Source organism: Pongo pygmaeus, chromosome 12 (assembly GCF_028885625.2).
Source record: "Pongo pygmaeus isolate AG05252 chromosome 12, NHGRI_mPonPyg2-v2.0_pri, whole genome shotgun sequence".
Lineage (NCBI taxonomy): Eukaryota > Metazoa > Chordata > Mammalia > Primates > Hominidae > Pongo > Pongo pygmaeus.
Genome location: NC_072385.2, coordinates 89,495,511 through 89,514,747, shown reverse-complemented (window position 1 = coordinate 89,514,747; position 19,237 = coordinate 89,495,511). Strand labels below are relative to the sequence as shown.

General features: G+C 36.5%; 1 protein-coding gene across 2 annotated transcripts in view; it reads left to right on the top strand.

Annotated features, from left to right (window-relative positions):
• Positions 1–17,914, top strand: part of PPM1B (protein phosphatase, Mg2+/Mn2+ dependent 1B) — a 67,599-nt gene extending 49,685 nt beyond the window's left edge. The window contains exons 4-6 of one of the 2 annotated variants that reach the window (XM_054475094.2): positions 1,892–2,003; positions 2,405–2,462; positions 16,178–17,914. In XM_054475094.2, coding sequence (XP_054331069.1) covers positions 1,892–2,003; positions 2,405–2,462; positions 16,178–16,207 — 200 coding nt within the window. In that variant the 3' untranslated portion in view covers positions 16,208–17,914. Of the gene's footprint in view, positions 1–1,891; positions 2,004–2,404; positions 2,463–14,272 lie in introns of both variants that reach the window. The other variant, XM_054475092.2, reaches the window with a different exon arrangement.
• The last annotated feature ends 1,323 nt before the right edge of the window (positions 17,915–19,237 follow it).

The window sequence follows — 19,237 nt, the reverse complement described above, 5'->3', positions numbered from 1 at the left end:
ATTCATTGGAAGATTTTGAGTACAAGAGTGATTTGTTCTTTTTTCCAAAGGATCTCTCTTAGTTGCTGTATGGAGAAGAGATTGTATAAAGGGGACAAGAGAAGCCAAAATACCAATTAGAAATTATGCATTAATGCATGGTAGTGGTAAATTGGACTAGAGTAGAGGGGTGTGAAAATGTCTGGAGACATTTTGGGTGTCATAGCTGAGGGGGGTGCCACTGGCATCTAGTGAATGGAGGCCAGGGATGCTGCTTAATATTCTACAGCACACAGGACAGCCCCCACAACAAAAGAATTGTCTGGTGTAAAATGTCGGTGTTGTTGATGTTGAGAAGCCTTATACTATAAGACGCAAATTTAAGGTAGAAAACTTACAGTCCTGCTTTCATGAAGCTTGCAGTCTATGACCCAATAAACATCGTGTATATGGGAGTATATAGCATTATCGTATACAGTACATGTCATGCATATGGGAGTGTATTGCAGTGTACCTACTCAGACTTAGGTCAGAGAAGGATTTGAGAATGTGACATATAAAATTGAAACCTCAAGGATGAAAATAGGCATTCATAGCTGGGCATGGTGGCTCAGGCCTGTAATCCCAGCATTTTGAGAGGCCGAGGCGGGTGGATCACGAGGTCAGGAATTCAAGACCAGCCTGGCCAACATGGTGAAACCCCGTCTCTACTAAAATACAAAAATTAGCTGGGAGTGGTGGCACATGCCTGTAATCCCAGCTACTCGGGAGGCTGAGGCAGGAGAATCGCTTGAACCAGGGAGTCAGAGGTTGCAGTGAGCTGAGATAGCACCACTGCACTCCAGTGTCTCAAAACAAAAAGAAAAAAAAAAGGACATTCACCATACAAAGGGGTTGGATTAGAGTGAAAAGTGTTCCCAAACCAATGAAAAGAGTATGTGAAGATCTAGAAGCAAAAGTCTGAATAGATCCTTTGGAAATGAGGGAGGCAGGGGCAGAGTTGAAAGAGTAGTGAAAGTCAACATAAGGGTCTTGTGAGGCATGGTAAACAGTTGTTTTGAAAATAAGGCCTGGGCTGGGTGTGGTGGCTCACACCTGTAATCCCAGCACTTTGGGAGGCCGAGGAGGGTGGATCACCTGAGGTTGGGAGTTTGAGATCAGCCTGACCAACATGGAGAAACCCCATCTCTACTAAAAATACAAAATTAGCCAGGCATGGTAGCACATGCCTGTAATCCCAGCTACTCAGGAGGCTGAGGCAGGAGAATTGCTTGAACCCGGGAGGCGGAGGTTGCAGTGAGCCAAGATCACGCCATTGCACTCCAGCCTGGGTGACAAGAGTGAAACTCCATCTCAAAAAAAAGCTGTAGAATGTAACTATTTCAGGTAAGTATCAACTTGTAAAAATGATTTTTAATTTCTCCCCTTTTTCTTATAATTCTTATCTAGCTAAACTTTTGTTATCCTTTAGTAATGGCATTCATAACTTTTATATTGTTTTTACTTAATATTAGATCAGAAGTATTTTTCCATATAGCTGTTACTGTATTCATCAAGACACCTATTTCTTAATTTTTAGTGATTATAAACCATTTCACTCAATAGCTACACCAAAGTTTTTTTAACGTCCTCTTGTTGCTGAACATTAGTTTGTTCCAGTTTTTGCTTTAATGAGTAATGCTGGAATGAACATATATATGCAAATAACTGTTTTTTCTTTTTTCCCCCACATAACAGTGTTTCAGTCAATAAGTAGCTTCTTGTATTACTTTTTTAAAGTTTTTTGTGTGTTGATGGTAATTTTTTTTATCTATTTTAAAATAGGTATTACCAAATAGTATCTCTTGTTTCACTTCTTGGTGAGTACTGGCTTATCACATTAATTTAGGAACTTTTTTTAAAAAACCTACAGAGATTATGGAGAAGTCTGGCGAGGAAGGAATGCCTGATCTTGCTCATGTCATGCGCATCTTGTCTGCAGAAAATATCCCAAATTTGCCTCCTGGGGGAGGTCTTGCTGGCAAGTAAGTAGAACAAAAAGCTAATTTTGAGTTCGTTCATAATTAGTAATTAAATAATTTGGGGTAAGAAAACTTAAATCAGAAGTACATCAATTATCTAGAGGTGAAATGGGTTAGTGTTTCTTATACTAGAGAATAACTCGTAAAACTTTATCCAAAAACGATTTTTTTAAAGGAATTATCTATCATACTCTTTGAGTATGAAGTTCCTTCTTTCCTTGCTAAGGAGTACAAATGGATTACGCAAAATCAGATTCTGAGAGTAAAGTGTAGAAGGTATGTTCTTGACAAGTATAGAGTGTAGCAGTTACTTTTTTAGTGTGGTCAGGATGAAATATTGAGATATTCACAAGCTTAAAATTCTGTGTAATTTAATAAAACTAAAGCATGATTTTTTTTTTTAGGCGCAATGTTGTTGAAGCTGTTTATAGTAGACTGAATCCACATAGAGAAAGTGATGGGGTAAGTTTTATTTTATTTCATAAGCATTTGAAGTAATTTCACAATATAAATACTAAATATGAATATATTCACATTAACGAAGTCTATAATAAATTATAGTCTAGTAAATTACTACTGCTTTTCATTTTAAAGTGTCAGTTAAAGTTTAAGAAAATGTATTGAAATGAAGGTAGAGATAAAATTTTGTTTTGTAGATAGCTTTGTTGTCACTTTCTGGGCATCAAATGACCTTTTTTGTTTGGGCTGTCTTTTATTTCTTCTCTATATGTCTGCTTTTCCTTCTTCTCCTTTAAACCTTAATTTTGAGGCAAGAATGCTCTTTTAAATATCTCAATTTCTCCTCCAGCAGGCTGCTGCCATCACCAGAAGTTAGTGATAGTGAGTGAGTTGTTATTTTAATGACTAGACCTTTCAGTACCCCTGTATGCCCACTTGGAATACCCGAGGATAGTTTTTTTCTAATATTATTGTTGTATTATGGGTATATGAGCGTTGAGCTGAGATAACCATTTCTGTTGTACCTTGCTGTACTTCATCAGAGCAAGACTCTATGCCCTTACCTTTTATTTTGCTTTCCTTCGAAATGTCAGTGAGCTGCCAGCTGCTCCTCTATATTGTTTTGTTTTGTTTTGTTTTAGTACTATTACCATGAGACAGAAGTGTCTTTTTTTTTTTTTTTTTAATCCAAGTTAGTTCAAATAAGTATTTTTCTCTTGGGTTTTCAAGTTTTTATGTCTAAAAATAAATTATTTAATTTTTAATATATATGCTTCAAAGCTTTAAGGGAACCAAACTTAGAAATGAAACTGATTGGGAGGAAGAGCCTCCGTCCAGTCTCCAGCTCTTGGCAGGTTGAGAGAGAGAGTATCCATTGGCTAGAAATCATATGTCATCTCAGTTGCATTATTTGCTAGGATTCATTATTGCACAGCCATATAATATAATTTCTTTCCTTAACAGTATAAGTTATCCTGGCAAAAAGGAAAATTTAACAATTAATATAATTTTAGTGAGTCATATAAAAGTGATGCTATATATTGCTAATTATAATTTATATCTTGGTCTAGAGCAGTGATTCTGAGTCTTTTTTTGTGGCAGGTACCTCAAAGTATTAAGAATTGTACCCAAGGCCGGGCACGGTGGCTCATGCCTGTAATCCCAGCAGTTTGGGAGGCCGAGGCGGGCGGATCACCTGAGGTTGGGAGTTCGAGACCAGCCTGACCAACATGGAGAAACCCCGTCTCTACTAAACATACAAAATTAGCCGGGCATGGTGGCACATGCCTGTAATCCCAGCTGCTCGGGAGGCTGAGGCAGGAGAATCGCTTGAACCCGGGAGGTGGAGGTTGTGATGAGCCGAGATCATGCCATTGCACTCCACCCTGGGCGACAAGAGCGAAACTCTGTCTCAAAAAAAAAAAAAAAAAAAAAAAAAAAAGAATTGACCCAAAGCTGAGAAAATTAATTTAAAAATCCAAATATTTTATGTGATCCATCAGAGAACCCTCAAAGAAATGAGTATAGGATGTTGACATGACTAAAAGGATGGTTGGTGGTAATTTGGAAGGTTGAGAGAAGAGACTCTTACCTCTTCAGCTAGATTATAGATTCTTCAGGGCATCCACTACCTTGATTAGAGGAAATAAGCCCTCAGAAGACAGTTACTGATTCATTATTAGCCATAGAAGTACTCCCATTTCCTCAGGTGTTTCAAAGTGCCAAGCTTCATGTGTAATCTTTAAAAATACATATACCTTGCTGGATTTTGGGGTCCTTCAAGAAAATAGTCTATTTTTACTCCAAACAAGGTTTTCTGTTTAACATATACCAAGAATAACTTTTAAATTTTTTAAAAAGAAAAAATGATTACACATAGTAGCTACATAAACAGGGAATAAATAGGCAACAGAACTATGAAACTGGGGGGAAATGCTCAATATATAAACCTTACCTTAAATAGATTATTATTTGGCTATAGAAATGGGATATATGTACTTAATTACCTTTATACATAAATGTTCTGTCAACATCAGCAGATCAAACACTGACATTGTGTCGTATAGTGGATTCACAGAGGGAGAAGACTAGAAAACCTAAGACATGACCCCACCTGTGTGCCTAGTGCAGCTTACACTGCAGTTATAAACACACCTTAAATGATCAAAATATTTCATATAGCTTAGTAACAAATAAATGACAAAATCCAGAATGTGACCATTGCCATGTGACTTGGACAGTGATTGCTGTAAAAGTTCAGCTACTTAAGCAGGGGGAAAGTCAGCTTCTTAGAGAAAAGATAGGATTTGAAGAATGATTTGAATGGTAGAAATGACATGAGGATGATGACCTTTCAAGTGGACTAGAGAGGCAAGGACAAAGTGTAAGATATCTTCAAAAGAAAGGACATCTCTTGGCTAAAGCAGAGAACTGTTGTGGTGAAAAATAAGAATTTAGGTTGCAGAGGTACTTGCTAAGAGACCAGCCTTTTGAACATCATTTTAGAGTAATGGACCACCTTATGTTTAGAGCATAAGAATGATAGATTCAAAAAAATATCTGTGGTATTTTAATCTGTTAGAAACATTTACCGTATTAGATTAAAGAGATGCAGGCAGTCAGGTAGTTGTGAAATAATTACAGAGACCAAATGGTAACTGTAAACTTATTATCATTACATAGATATATAGATTAAAGGAACTTTCCTTGTTTACTGTGAAAACTGACTTTGCAGCCTAGAATTTTAAATGGGGAAATATTATATGCCTTTCACAATAATCACTAACTTAGAAAAATGTTGAACTATAATTGCAAGTAGCAGAAATATGCTGAAAAATACCGCAGAAGGAGAAAGAATGAAGAAAATACAGACATGTGATTAAATTCTGAGCTCTTAACTTGACCCACTGTAGCAAAAAGCTGGCCACAAAGGTGCTCCATAAATGCTTCTTAACAGTGTGGATGATGTCACCAGGAGCTGGATGTTAACTTGCAGGGTGGGAAAGATGAAAGTATGGTAGAATTACAGAAGAGGAGAAAGTTGGAAGGTATTATAAAAATTAAGTTTTTTTTAAATAACAAAATTATTTTTGTTTAGATATTTAACAAAGAATTCTAGCCAGAGTTAAATCAGAGGGTTTTTTAGACTCCCGAATGTCTGCTTTATATCGGACAGAATTGTTCTGTTGTAAATGATTATAAGTAGTACCACTAGAAATAGGGATTCATTCATTTTTCTTATAATTAAGACAAATCTTTTAAATAAATATTTTTCAGAAAGTAGAGTTGAGTATAAGTCAGAAATTAAGTAATTTTAATATATATTCAGAAAGGTTACTATTTAGGGGAAACTTCTTAAGTTGTTTACTAAATTTGTTTTTTAGTATGTGTTCCATCTTCTTACCACAAGCAATATTGATATTTTCCCAACTTTTAAAATATAAATTTGTAACAGAGTTTAGCAGGGATTCTTAGTCTAGGGATTCACGAATCCCCAGAAATCTTTTGGAAAATTTCCAGAAAAAGCAAAACTACATTTTGCTGTAAGTTGTCTTTGTATTAGACAGGGCTCTGGGATCACACTCCTTCCCTTTTTCTAAAATGCTAGTTTGTGTTTTATAATTAGAATATAAATTCTGTGAGATCTGGGACTTCATCTGATTCATTTGTGTGTATAGTCCAAGCACAATCCTGCCATACGGTGAAAGCTCAGTAAATATTTTTTGAATAGGAAATATTTGTATTTATTCATTTCTAGTAATTTGCTTAAGGCTGTCCTTAAGTCATATATTTAAAAATTAATTTGAAGTTACTAATTGGTATGAAAGTCTGTATTTATAGAGTTTTATATTTTCATGCAAAAAGTTCTTCCCTTGAAAAAGACTCACAATGCTTTTGAATTAGTATGCCACTGATCACGTAGTTGCATAAGTTGGTAATTTTCCAAGGGTAAAGTTGCGCAGGGGGGTGACCTGTATTTACCCAGCTCCTACTTGTGCCAAGCCCCTTATTTATACACACACAGAGTCATAGGTAATCTTCTCAGCACCCTTCTTTTACACATGAGACTTACAGAGATGAGGTAGTTTGCACAGGTCACAAAGCTAAATAAATCGTGCAGCCAGAATTTGAATTCGTCTGACTCCTATTCTCTTTACATTATTCCATGTGGCTTCTTTAAGGTAGTTAGAGATTATGTATGTCTGTACCCTGCCTCTGTCTACCATGCAGGAAAAATCATTTCCCATTCTTTGGTAAATATCATGTTTAGCAGTCTTAAGATACTCTATTGATTGAGACAGGGTCTCATTCTTTGTCCCAAGCTGGAGTGCTATGGCACCATCATGGCTCACTGTAGCCTCAACCTCCCAGGCTCAAGCAATCCTCCCAGCTCAGCCTCCTGAGTAGCTGGGATTACAGGCACACAGCACCACACTTGGCTAATTTTTTGTATTTTTTGTAGGGATAGGGTCTCGCTTCATTGCCAGGGCTAGTCTTGAACTCCTGGGCTCAAGTTATCTTCCTACCTCAGCCTCCCAAAGTTCTGGGATTACAGACATGAACCACTGCATCCAACCACAAGATAATCTGTTTTTAATGGTAAATATTTTATAAAGTTGTCGAAAGGAAGGAGTTAAGCCCAATTCCTTGTCAGTTATTTTTCATTTAAATACACATATTTATCTTAATCCAAAAACGGTTTAAGGCATTTTGATCTTAGAGAAGGGGAGGAAAAACAAGACAGATTAGTCTCTTTTTGAGCCCAAAAGAATCTCTGTATTGTTTTCACATTATTAAATTTTGCATGCATTTTTCTGTTTTACTTCAAACAGATAAATGCAATACCCATAGCTGCTTTTACATTTTTATATCACAGTTTTTAGAACTATGTGAATATTAGTTTTTTCATATTTACTTTTTATTCACTTGTCAAAGCATTGCTATGGAGAAGACCTACACTGTTTGAACATGCAGGCCAGGCGCGGTGGCTCATGCCTGTAATCCCAGCACTTTGGGAGGGCAAGGTGGGAGAATGACAAGGTCAGGAGATCGAGACCATCCTGGCTAACACGGTGAAACCCTGTCTCTACTAAAAATACAAAAAAAAAAAAATTAGCCAGGCATGGTGGCGGGCGCCTGTAGTCTCAGCTACTCGGGAGGCTGGGGCAGGAGAATGGTGTGAACCTGGGAGGCGGAGCTTACGGTGAGCCGAGATTGCGCCACTGCACTCCAGCCTGGGCAACAGAGCGGGACTCTGTCTCAAAAAAAAAAAAAGAGAAAATGCACTAACATTAGTCACTATGTTTTTAAGGTATGATTGACATAACACTTATCTTAGCTATGTGGTCTTGACCATTCAAATGACACTGTCTAAAATTATTCATTAAATTTGACATGATTCTTCAAGTAACATGTAATTTATTAGAATCTTCATTAGTCATCAATTGTATCACATTTTGTCATATTCGAGAATTTTTAGTTTAAAAATTTTTTTGTCTGACAAGCAGCACATAGGACTTCACAAGAAACGTTTTTACTAGTGTTTACTTTTTCTCTACTGTCATAAGTAGTCATTTTAAGAATTTTGGTTATGGGCCGGGCACAGTGGCTCACGCCTGTAATCCCAACACTTTGGGAGGCCGAGGTGGGCGGATCACAAGGTCAGGAGATTAAGACCATCCTGGCTAACAATGTTGATAACCCGCCTCTACTAAAAATACAAAAAATTAGCGGGACGTGGTGGCAGGTGCCTGTAGTCCCAGCTACTCGGGAGGCTGAGGCAGGAGAATGGCATGAACCCAGGAGGCAGAGCTTTCAGTGAACTGAAATCGCGCCACTGCACTCCAGCCTGGGCGACAGAGCAAGACTCCATCTCAAAAAAAAAAAAAAAAGAATTTTGGTTACGAGAGCTGTGTTTCAAAAGATAAATATTGCTGCAAATAAATATTAGCTGGTTAAATTTTCTTTTTTTAAATGTGCTTAGATTCCCTTCCTTCCCCCTCCTGTTACTACTCTCTGCTTGATTTATCTAATTTCTGTGTCTTATTTGGTGTAAGTTAGTATTTTCATCATGAGAGATTCGATTTTTAAGCTATGTTAGTCTAGCTGATAGCTGATAGTAAAAGCTTAAAAACTAGGGTGGGTGGGAGATGTCCTGAATTCTCATCTGAGTAATTGCCTTCAATTTACTTTACAGAATAATTGTAAACATCCCAGCTGATATGATAGTTTAATCAACATAACTAGTGTTCTATAGTTTTATTAATTTTACTATATTAAGGAAATATAAACTTCAATATGAAATAACCTGTGGTGTTCTATAATAATTTCACCAGTATTTCTTTAGTAAGAGTCTTATCTATATGAGGTACTTCCTATGCAAAAAAAGTCACTCGCCATAATGTATTCAACAGAGCGCAAAGATAGACATTGATGTTAATTATACCTGTGCACAAATCAGAGCTCTGCCGTTTACTAAGATTGTCACCCTGACAAATAACTTAAATCTCTCTGAGCCTTAGTTTCCTCACTTATAAAAATGATAACTGGAGTCCTTACTTTGTAGGGTACCTGTGAGGATTCAGTAAGATTATGTATATAAAGTTCTTAGCACAAATATTATTTTTCCTTCCCTAGATGGTAGGAGGACATAGAATGGAATATGAAATTGTCTTTACTCTCAAAGAGTTTGCAGTGTAAGTGGAGAGTCTTGTGAACCATTGCAAGGTAGAGTTAATTGCTATAATAGATGTGTAAAAATAGGTGTGCTATATCAACTGTATGAGTTCAGATAAAGAAAGTGCAGGAACCTAGATAATAGGTTTCTCTTCTAATATTAATGAAAGCCTATGAGAGAGTTACATAACAGTGTTTGGGAAAATCAAATGTAATGGCTGGGGAAGAGGTTTCAGTCCTCTATTGTCTATCCAGAGTGATGAGAAAATGTAATTTGCCATAAGATAAAATGACTTGTAAGTGTGGTCATTAGCTAAAGTTCTTCTCAATTTAGTGATTCTGTAATGTCAGCCATTGCAAATCCGTGTCTACTTGATTTATTGGTTTGGTTTTCTTTTGCTTTTTATTTTTTTGTTTTTCATTTTTTGAGACGGAGTCTCACCCTGTCACCGAGGCTGGAGTGCAGTGGTGCAATCTTGACTCACTGCAACCTCCGCCTTCCAGGTTCAAGCGATTCTCCTGCCTCACCCTCCCAAGTAGCTGGGACTACAGGCATGCACCACCACGCCTGGCTAATTTTTGTATTTTTAGTTGAGACGGGTTTCACCATGTTGATCAGCCTAGTCTCGAACTCCTGAACTAAAGTGATCCACCTGCCTCGGCCTCCGAAAGTACTGGGATTACAGGCATGAGCCACCGTGCCTGGCTATGGTTTGGTTTTAGTATGTCTTTTTTTTTTTTTTTTTTTTTTTTTGAGACAGAGTCTCGCTCTGTCGCCCAGGCTGGAGTGCAGTGGTGCCATCTCAGCTCAATGCAAGCTCCGTCTCCCAGGTTCACGCCATTCTCCTGCCTCAGCCTCCCAAGTAGCTGGGACGACAGGTGCCCGCCACCACGCCCAGCTAATTTTTTGTATTTTTAGTAGAGACAGGGTTTTACTGTGTTAGCCAGGATGGTCTCGATCTCTTGACCTCGTGATCTGCCTTCCTCAGCCTCCCAAAGTGCTGGGATTACAGACCTGAGCCACTGCGCCTGACCTGGTATGTCTTTTAAAAAGCAACTTCTCTTCCCCAACTATCACTACTATAGCAATTCACAGAAATACAGGTGATTAATAATGTAAATGTCAGTTGGAAAGCGAGAGGTACTTCATCTGTTGAACTTGCCAAAATTGACCCAAATACGACAAATAGAAAAACCTTACATCCAACCTTATTAATAAGTGCACCTCCAAATAGAGTTATGCCATTTAGTCTATATCAGTGATTCTCAACCCTGGCTGTATATCAGAATTACCTGTCAGGCTTTAAAAGAACAACCCAAATCCACTGAATCTGTGTATTTTGAAATGGAACTTTGGCATGTATGCAATTTTAAAAGCTCCACAGGTAATTCCAATGTGGAACAAGGGTTGATAAGCACTTTATGTGTAAATCTTTGAAGCAGATTTTATTTTAATGTCCTGTAATTTTTTTTTAATAAAATGGTAGGCTTTTTTTTTTTTTTTTTTTTTGGTTTGGGGGTTTTCTGGGGGAGAGGGTTGTAGGCCCTGCATTAAAAGGTCTTTGTGATATACCATAAAGTAGAAAATTTCCTCTTAAAGACTGACAAGGTTTATCATTAGAGTATACTTACCACACGTTGTTCCATCTCAACCCTTCCTGAATAGATTGAAACGGTAAACTTTTTATTTATTTATTTATTTATGAATGAATGAATGAATGAATGACAGGGTCTTCCTCCATTGCCCAGGCTGGAGTGTAGAGGCATGAACATGGCTCACTGTAATTTCAACCTCCTGGGCTCAAGTGATCCTCCCACCTTAGCTTCCCAAGTAGCTGGGACCAGAGGTGTGTGCTGCCACACCTAAATTTTTAAATTTTTATTTTGTAGAGACGGGGTCTCCCTGTATTGCCCAGGCTGGTCTCAAACTCCTGGGCTTTCACCTTGGCCTCCCAAAGTGCTGGGATTACAGGCATGAGCCACCAGCCCTGGCTGAGAAACTTTATTTAGGGAAACATGTTTTAAGTCCACATAATAAATTTTGCAATTAAATGACAGCTAATATGCTTGTTGTGGAAAATTGGAAAATTCAAAGAAAATAAAGTATCTAGAACTCCCTACCCATTATCATTATATTGCTGTATTTCCTTTCTTTGCAGGTATTTTTACATATGCTAACATGAACAGATACACAGACATATATGTACCCAAAAAGCATGAGCCATACACAGTATCACCTTTTTTTTTTTTTTGGAGATGGAGTCTTGCTCTGTCGCCTAGGCTGGAGTGCAGTGGGTGTGATCTTGGCTCACTGCAACCTCCACCTCCCAAGTTCAAGCAATTCTCCTGCCTCAGCCTCCCGAGTAGCTGAGATTACTGGTACACACACCATGCCTGGCTAATTTTTGTATTTTTAGTAGAGATGGGGTTTCACCGTGTTGGCCAGGCTGATCTCGAACTCCTGACCTCAGGTGATCCACCCACCTCAGCCTCCCAAAGTGCTGGGATTACAGGCATGAGCTACCTTGCCCGGCCCAGTATCATCCATTTTTTGCCATGAGGATACTTCCCCGCCCCATCCCCACCACCACCCCGTCTGAGGCAGGAAAACAAGCACTTTTTTTTCTTTTTCTTTTTCTTTTTTTTTTTTTTTTTTTGGAGACAGTCTCACTCTGTCTCCCAGGCTGGAGTGCAGTGGTGCGATCTCGGGTCACTGCAACCTCCGCCTTCCGAGTTAAGCGATTCTCCTGCCTCAGCCTCCTGAGTAGCTGGGATTGCAGGCATCTGCCACTGCGCGCTGCTAATTTTTTGTATTTTTAGTAGAGATAGGGTTTCACCATCTTGTCCAGGCTGGTCTTGAACTCCTGACCTCGTGATCCACTCACCTCAGCCTAACAAGCACTATTTTTTTTTTCTTTTTTTAAGAGGGTCTCACTCTGTCGTCCAGACTGTAGTTCAGTGGTACGGTCATGGGTCACTGAAGCCTCAACCTCCTCGACTTAGCTCAACCTCTCGCCTCAGTTCCCCAAGTAGCTGGGACTATGGGCGTGTTCCTTTTAAACATTTTTTGTAGAGATAGGGTCTTATTGTGTTTCCCAGGCTGGCCTAGAACTCCTGACCTCAAGCAATCCTCCTACCCCTGTCTCCCAAAGTGGTGAAATTGCAGACATGAGTCACTGCTCCTGGCCAATGAGGGAAACTTTTTAAAAAATAACATTCGTCTGCTCTCATTTTTCTAATAAAACATTGCCATTTATTATATGGCTTTATTAGTGTTATCTTTGTTGCAAAAGTGTAGTGTAATAGTCTCTAAAGATGGTCTAAAGATGGTTAAGAGTTTGTGTCAGATCAACTGCATCAATAACCTATTTTGTATTTTATTTTCCCAATATTTTAAGATGAAAACTTCCAAATGTATTTAAAAAGGGGATATGATATGTTGGAACAGCTGTATATCGTCTGTCTAGATTCAACAACTGTTAACATTTTGCCATAGTTGCTTTATTTTTCTTACTATATCTACTGTTTTTTTTCTTTCTTTGACTGAACCCTTTGAGAGAAAATTGCAGACATCATATTTTACCTGTAAACATTTAAGCATGCAGCTCTTAAGAATGAAGATATTTTTCAGCCAGGCGCGGTAGCTCACACCTGTAATCCCAGCACTTTGGGAGGCCGAAGCAGGCAGATCACCTGAGGTTGGGAGTTCGAGAGCAGCCTGACCAACATGGAGAAACCCTGTCTCTACTAAAAATGCAAAATTAGCCGGGCGTGGTGGTGCATGCCTGTAATCCCAGCTACTCGGGAGGCTGAGGCAGGAGAATCGAGGTGGAGGTTGCGGTGGAGGTGGAGGTTGCGGTGAGCGGAGATCATGCCATTGCCCTCCAGCCTGGGCAACAAGAGTGAAACTCCATCCCCCCAAAAAAAAGAATGAAGACATTTTTCTATATAACCATAATACCATTATTATACCTTAGAAAATTAATTTTTTTATTTTTAATTTTTGTGGGTACACTGTAGGTGTATAAAATAATAAATTGTATAATATCGAATATCAAGTTTAAATTTCCCTAGTTGTCACCAGAATGACTATTATAATTGTTATTTTGAATCCCAGTCTAATCAAGTTTATCAATCAAGCGCATTAAACAAGTCTTTAATCAGTCAAGCCCCTCACCTGTTTTTTTCCCCTTGACACTGACTTTGAAGAGTCTGAGCCAGTTTTTTATAATACGTCCTGCATTCTGAATTCATATGATTGTTTTCTCATGGTGTGCTCTAACTTGACCCTCTATTCTCGTTTTTCCTGTAAACTGGGAATTAGCATTATTAGATTCATTCTAAACATTTTTTGGCACGAATACAGGACATCACTGTACTTTATAATGCATCATATCAAGAGACACATAATGTAAGGATATCTTGATTTTAGTCTGTCAGCTTAACTGTGATCAGCTTGGATGATTAGAGCTTGTTCTGTACAGTATTAAGTAGTTACTATTGTAGAAACCTGTAGATTTTCCAAAATTCACTAAAATATTAAAGGATTGAGTAGTTTATTATTCATACTTAGAATACTTAATTTATTTTTATCTAGAGATGTTTTTATCAAAATAAGAGCAAAAAGTAAATACAGTTTTTATCCTTGAAAACTCTAAAATCTTTCAAAAATCTGTTTAAATCTATATAGTTTTATGTTTTGTATTTCCTACTTATTTAGCAGAAATGATGAAGAAACTGTTCTGATGGCCTGCTTTTCTGTCCTTTTCCTACTGCTTTAAGCATTAATTTTCTTTTGTACTAAATCATATAGCCAAATATTGTTTAAGTAAGTCAGTTTTAGGAAATGCTTGTGTTGCTGTTGAATTATAAAAGCTGAGTAAATTTCAGATTAAACTTTAAATGACTGAAATAAGACATGAACTAGTTAATGGTAGTTTGCTTAAAATGACTTGAGATTATAATTGGAAGTTTTTATTAATTGATACAGGTAAGAATCGATATTTAATAAAATGTTCTCATGCTTAGACTATATTGCTTTTCAGTAGAGAAATTAGTATTTTGCTGTAATGTGTTATGAAATACATGTGATATCCTAGTTTGTCTACTGACACTGGGGTCTTGAATCTTAAAAAAAGGCCTCCGATGAAGCAGAGGAAAGTGGATCACAGGGAAAATTGGTGGAAGCTCTCAGGCAAATGAGAATTAATCATAGGGGAAACTACCGACAACTTCTGGAGGAGATGCTGACTAGTTACAGGCTAGCTAAAGTAGAGGGAGAAGAAAGCCCTGCTGAACCAGCTGCCACAGCTACTTCTTCGAACAGTGATGCTGGAAACCCAGTGACAATGCAGGAAAGCCATACTGAATCAGAAAGTGGTCTTGCTGAATTAGACAGCTCTAATGAAGATGCAGGGACAAAGATGAGTGGTGAAAAAATATGACTTTCCTTTTTGGTAATATTTTTGTGATCTTTGATGGTTTTTAACCTAGGAAGTGTAATGTATGCATTTATATAACCGTTTTGTTATTTGAATCTTGGAAAACTAGTTTTATTATATTCAGATAGCCTTGTTTTTTAAAAAGGCCTTTGCATACACCTTTATGAGATAGTGTAAAATTGACTATTTATAGTACTATGGATTTAATGAAATTATATGTCATTTCACATTGTATGCCAGAAATTAGGCTACCAATTATGAATTAAAGTCAGTAGTTAAATTAATACTAGATAGAATTAGAAATTTTGATTAGAGAGATTACGCTATATTATGGAAAAACTTGTTAATGTAGAATTATACTGCTTCATATTATTTTACCTATTAGTACACTCATAGTTAGCTTTGTAATAAATTTATGTTTTCTTTAATAATTTTAGTTCTTCAAAGAATGGCTGATGCTGGCCTGTAATTTTTCTTTCAAGGATGATAATTTGTGTGTTGTTTGATTTGTTTATATTTTACATCTCTGTAGTTTTATTTTTAGAAGTTGTGAGATATTGGATGTGTGGCTATTTTTCCTTTCTCTGTATTCTTTATGAAACATAACTTTTGAAAAACCTATGTATTATTCATACAGCTTTGGTTTGTATATTCTGTATAGCCTAACTACACACATCAAAATGTATGTCAACCAAGTGTTTAGAATGAAATTATAAGTGTTTAAGTCCAAATAAAGCATGTGATGTGGAATAATCTATGCATGTTGTACTTATTTTTGAATTAATTTTTTAAAAACAACCAAGCTTGGTATATTGGAAGAATACCCATTAGAAATTCATTTGTATTTATATAACATTTAGAACACTTTTGGCCTACCTTTTTTCATTAACAAAAAGGAAAGAAGTTTAATATTAAAATATATGTGTTGCATACTTAAATCTATTCTTTTTCTTATCCATCTTTTGTGGTACAAAATATTAATCTTTGGACATTATGGGCACACATAGACATGTGAGAAAATTTGCCACAGTGAGCATTTTAAAGATTGCAGAATTGTCCATTTTGTTACAAATTTTTGTTAGTTATTAATAAATTGAATAATTATGGGCTATTTTTAAAATAGTGGCAGATGAGAGTTTTTGTTTAAAGGGATTTTTAAATTATAGATTTGTCACATGGGGGAAAATATTTTTTTAAAATTATTTTATGACTGTAGAACATTAACTTTTCTTCTTTACGTTTATATTTATATCATGTGTCTAAAGTTGCTTTAAGTTACCATAAATTGAAACTTTGGAATCTTTGGATGTTATAGCTGATGTTTTGATGTATTTTTCCAATGCCAGAATATTTTTAAGTGCTTTGAGAAAGGAAGGCATTTGATGGAGAGGGGAGGAAAATAACCCAACCCAGTTATCTATCTATATTAGATACACGTGTACACACACAATATGCAATACACAGCATCTCTCTGTAAAAGTACCCTTTTCAGACAAAGAAAGGAAGGTAATTTGTTCATCAATTTTGTTTTCTTTTGAAATTCAATCCAGTCTGGAAGTGATATAGGTAAATAATAATATTCTTCCTTTTCTCTTCCTGTAGGGTGCTGGAGATCTAGAAGACCCATGGTAGCCTTAAAAACCTTCTAAAATGCTTTTGATTCTGAAAATTGGGGGAAAAAACTTTTAATCACAATTTTCTTCAATACAAGGGGAAAATATTCTTGCGGATTCCCAACGTTTTGTGATATGAGCAGAAAATCATTAGCATTTCCCATCATTTGTTCATATTTGTGTTTTCTGACAGTTGCCACTTGTAGCATTGCCTGTACTACAGTATTTTTTGCCAACCTCAGGCATACTCATTACATCTGTATTGAACTTTTGTCCCTAGAAACCAGTGGAGTTATTTCACCACAAATCAACAATGTGCCTGAGGTGCATGGGAAATATAGTTAGCTATACTCTGAAAATACATTGTTTTTTTTCTTTAAACAAAACACACAACATGTAAGCATGTAAGAGTAAAGAATTGTATGATATGTTCCTTTTTTCAGTTCACCACGTTGGAAGCCTTTTGCAGCTCTGTGGCTTGGAATTTCATTTGAGCAATTTCTATAGAATATGTATTTATTATTGATTGTTATTTAATTTTTTTCCAATTTTACCTGTATTACCAAACTGGGTTCTCCAATAATGTCCAAATTGTAATGTTGCCTTGCTTCAAGATAAAGTGTATTTGGGAATAATATTATAAACCCTTACAAATTTTATGCATGTATCTACTGCATCCTTCAACTCTCACTAGAAAATCTTTTGAAACCAAATGGATTAATTTATGGCTATTTATAATTTGCTTTGACATCTCACTGTTGGAAATTTTTTAAAGATGAGATTTGCCTTTATAATGTAAATTGTGATTTTTGTTTTACATGTGGGTTTCTATAGTTTTATTTTTTTCAGCTTTTAAGATACGAGTTTTGTGTAATTTGGTATTTTTAATCCTTTATGTTATTTTAAAAGCTCAGAATATCACATTGAAATTACTATAAATACATTTAAAATTATCTATTTTAGATCTAAGGAAATACTACAGAGATATTTTCATGGGTTCAGTAACCTTTCATTTTATAACATTGGGCACGGTACAGAGTCGTTGTCACATAAGGTACTTGAAGATTTATTAGTTTAATTCTATTTTTACAGTAACCTTGAATTCTTCTGAGTTTTGCATGTATTAAATTCAATTAATGCTGAACATGAAGAGTAAAGTATTTATCTGAAGTTTCTGGGTTAGGAGAAGTAATGAATATATCCATTTGTACATGGTTTACATGTTGTGGATGCTTTGTAAACATTTTCCTATATGTTTAAATTGTGTTTCAGCAGGATGTAATTGCCCTTGTGTGTAGTTAAAATGAGTCATCATCTGGTCCTGTGTGAAATGGAATTCATGGTATTTTCTGTAACATTTTCCTGAAGCTGTTTCTGTAGAGCCACACGTTTAAATACAGACAGCTTTCCTGATCATTTGATTTATTGTGCACCTGATTTTTGGTCTAAAAGGAATTATTGCCACAGTATATTTTATTTATTCTTTAGATTTTAGCCTTGTAAGTTAAAGTGCTTTACATGATGATGTGAAAAGCTGTTTGTCCCTTTACTGGGTTTGGGGGATTGTTAAAAGATAGGGAATGAAGAATGCAAAATGGTTTATCGTTCAAACTGTCCACTCTGATCCAACCCTGTGCTGATAGTACTTTCCAGTATGATATTGTGATGTTTCATACAATGCAGTGAACATAACCAACTTGTTACCTAAATAAAGAATTGATAAAAACAGTGTGACATATTACTATTTGGTATGATTCAGTTTTTAATGTTATTTTAAACTTCTTATGTGGTTGGCATATTTGTGAAAATTAATTCCAAAGAGGAATTAACCAAACTGTACAGGACAATATTAACCCCTTCTCTACTCCAGAAATATTTATACTCCTTTTAAAAAAGCCTGCCTTTGGCCGGGTGCGTTGGCTCACGCCTGTAATCCCAGCATTTTGGGAGGCCAAGGCGAGCGGATCACGAGGTCAAGAGATGGAGACCATCCTGGCCAACATGGTGAAACCCTGTCTGTACTAAAAATACAAAAATTAGCTGGGCGTGGTGGCGCTTGCCTGTAATCCCAGCTACTCGGGAGGCTGAGGCAGAAGAATTGCTTGAACCCAGGAGGTGGAGGTTGCAGTGAGCTAAGATTGCGCCACTGCACTCCAGCATGGCGACAGAGCGAGACTCCGTCTCAAAAAACAAAACAAAACAAAACACACAACTTTTTCGGCAGGGGGCAGGGTGGGGGTTACTGGTACTTGAAATAGAAATAATGTATGAGTTAGTAAAAGAAAAACCCATGTTCAGTGTTGACTCATCTGAATTTCCTAGCCTGGCTATTCTCAAGTATTTTGGTCTGAGGACCCACTTATACTCTTACAAATTGTATGTTGCAATGAACTTTTGCTTTTGTGGATACTATCGATATTTACTATATTAGAAATTAAAGCTGAGAAATTATACATACTGTTTTAATTTGTTAACAAATAAAACAATTACATGTTAATATATAAACCATTTTATGAAAAATAATTGTCTTATAAGTTAAGATAGAAAAATTCAGTGTAAAAAGGACCGTTTTTCATTTTTGTGAGCCCTTTAATGTTGGACTGAATTCTTGTTTGTGCTTCTGCATTCAGTCTGTTGCAGTGTGGTATGGCCCGGTGGTTGAAGTATATGAAGAAACCTGGCCTCACACAGATAGGTAGTTGGAAAACAGGAGTATTTTAGTCACTTCAGATAATTGTAGATATCAAAACTTGACAACTGATAGTTTCTTGAAGGTTGGTTGCAATGTGAAATTGGAAAGTTTATTAGAGAACTTTTCTTTGTTAAAATCCACTGGGTCTGTCTTGCATTTTGAATGGACCTTCTGGCTATGCATGATTTTGTCACATCATGAATTAGTCATTTGGAAAATACTGGTTCACTGAATTATGCAGTTCTTCTAAATATTGATCTGTTATTTTGCAATGATTAAAGTTTTTTGTTAAGGGTAGGCACAGTGGCTCATGCCTGTAATCCCAGAGCACTTTGGGAGGCCGAGGCAGGCAGATCA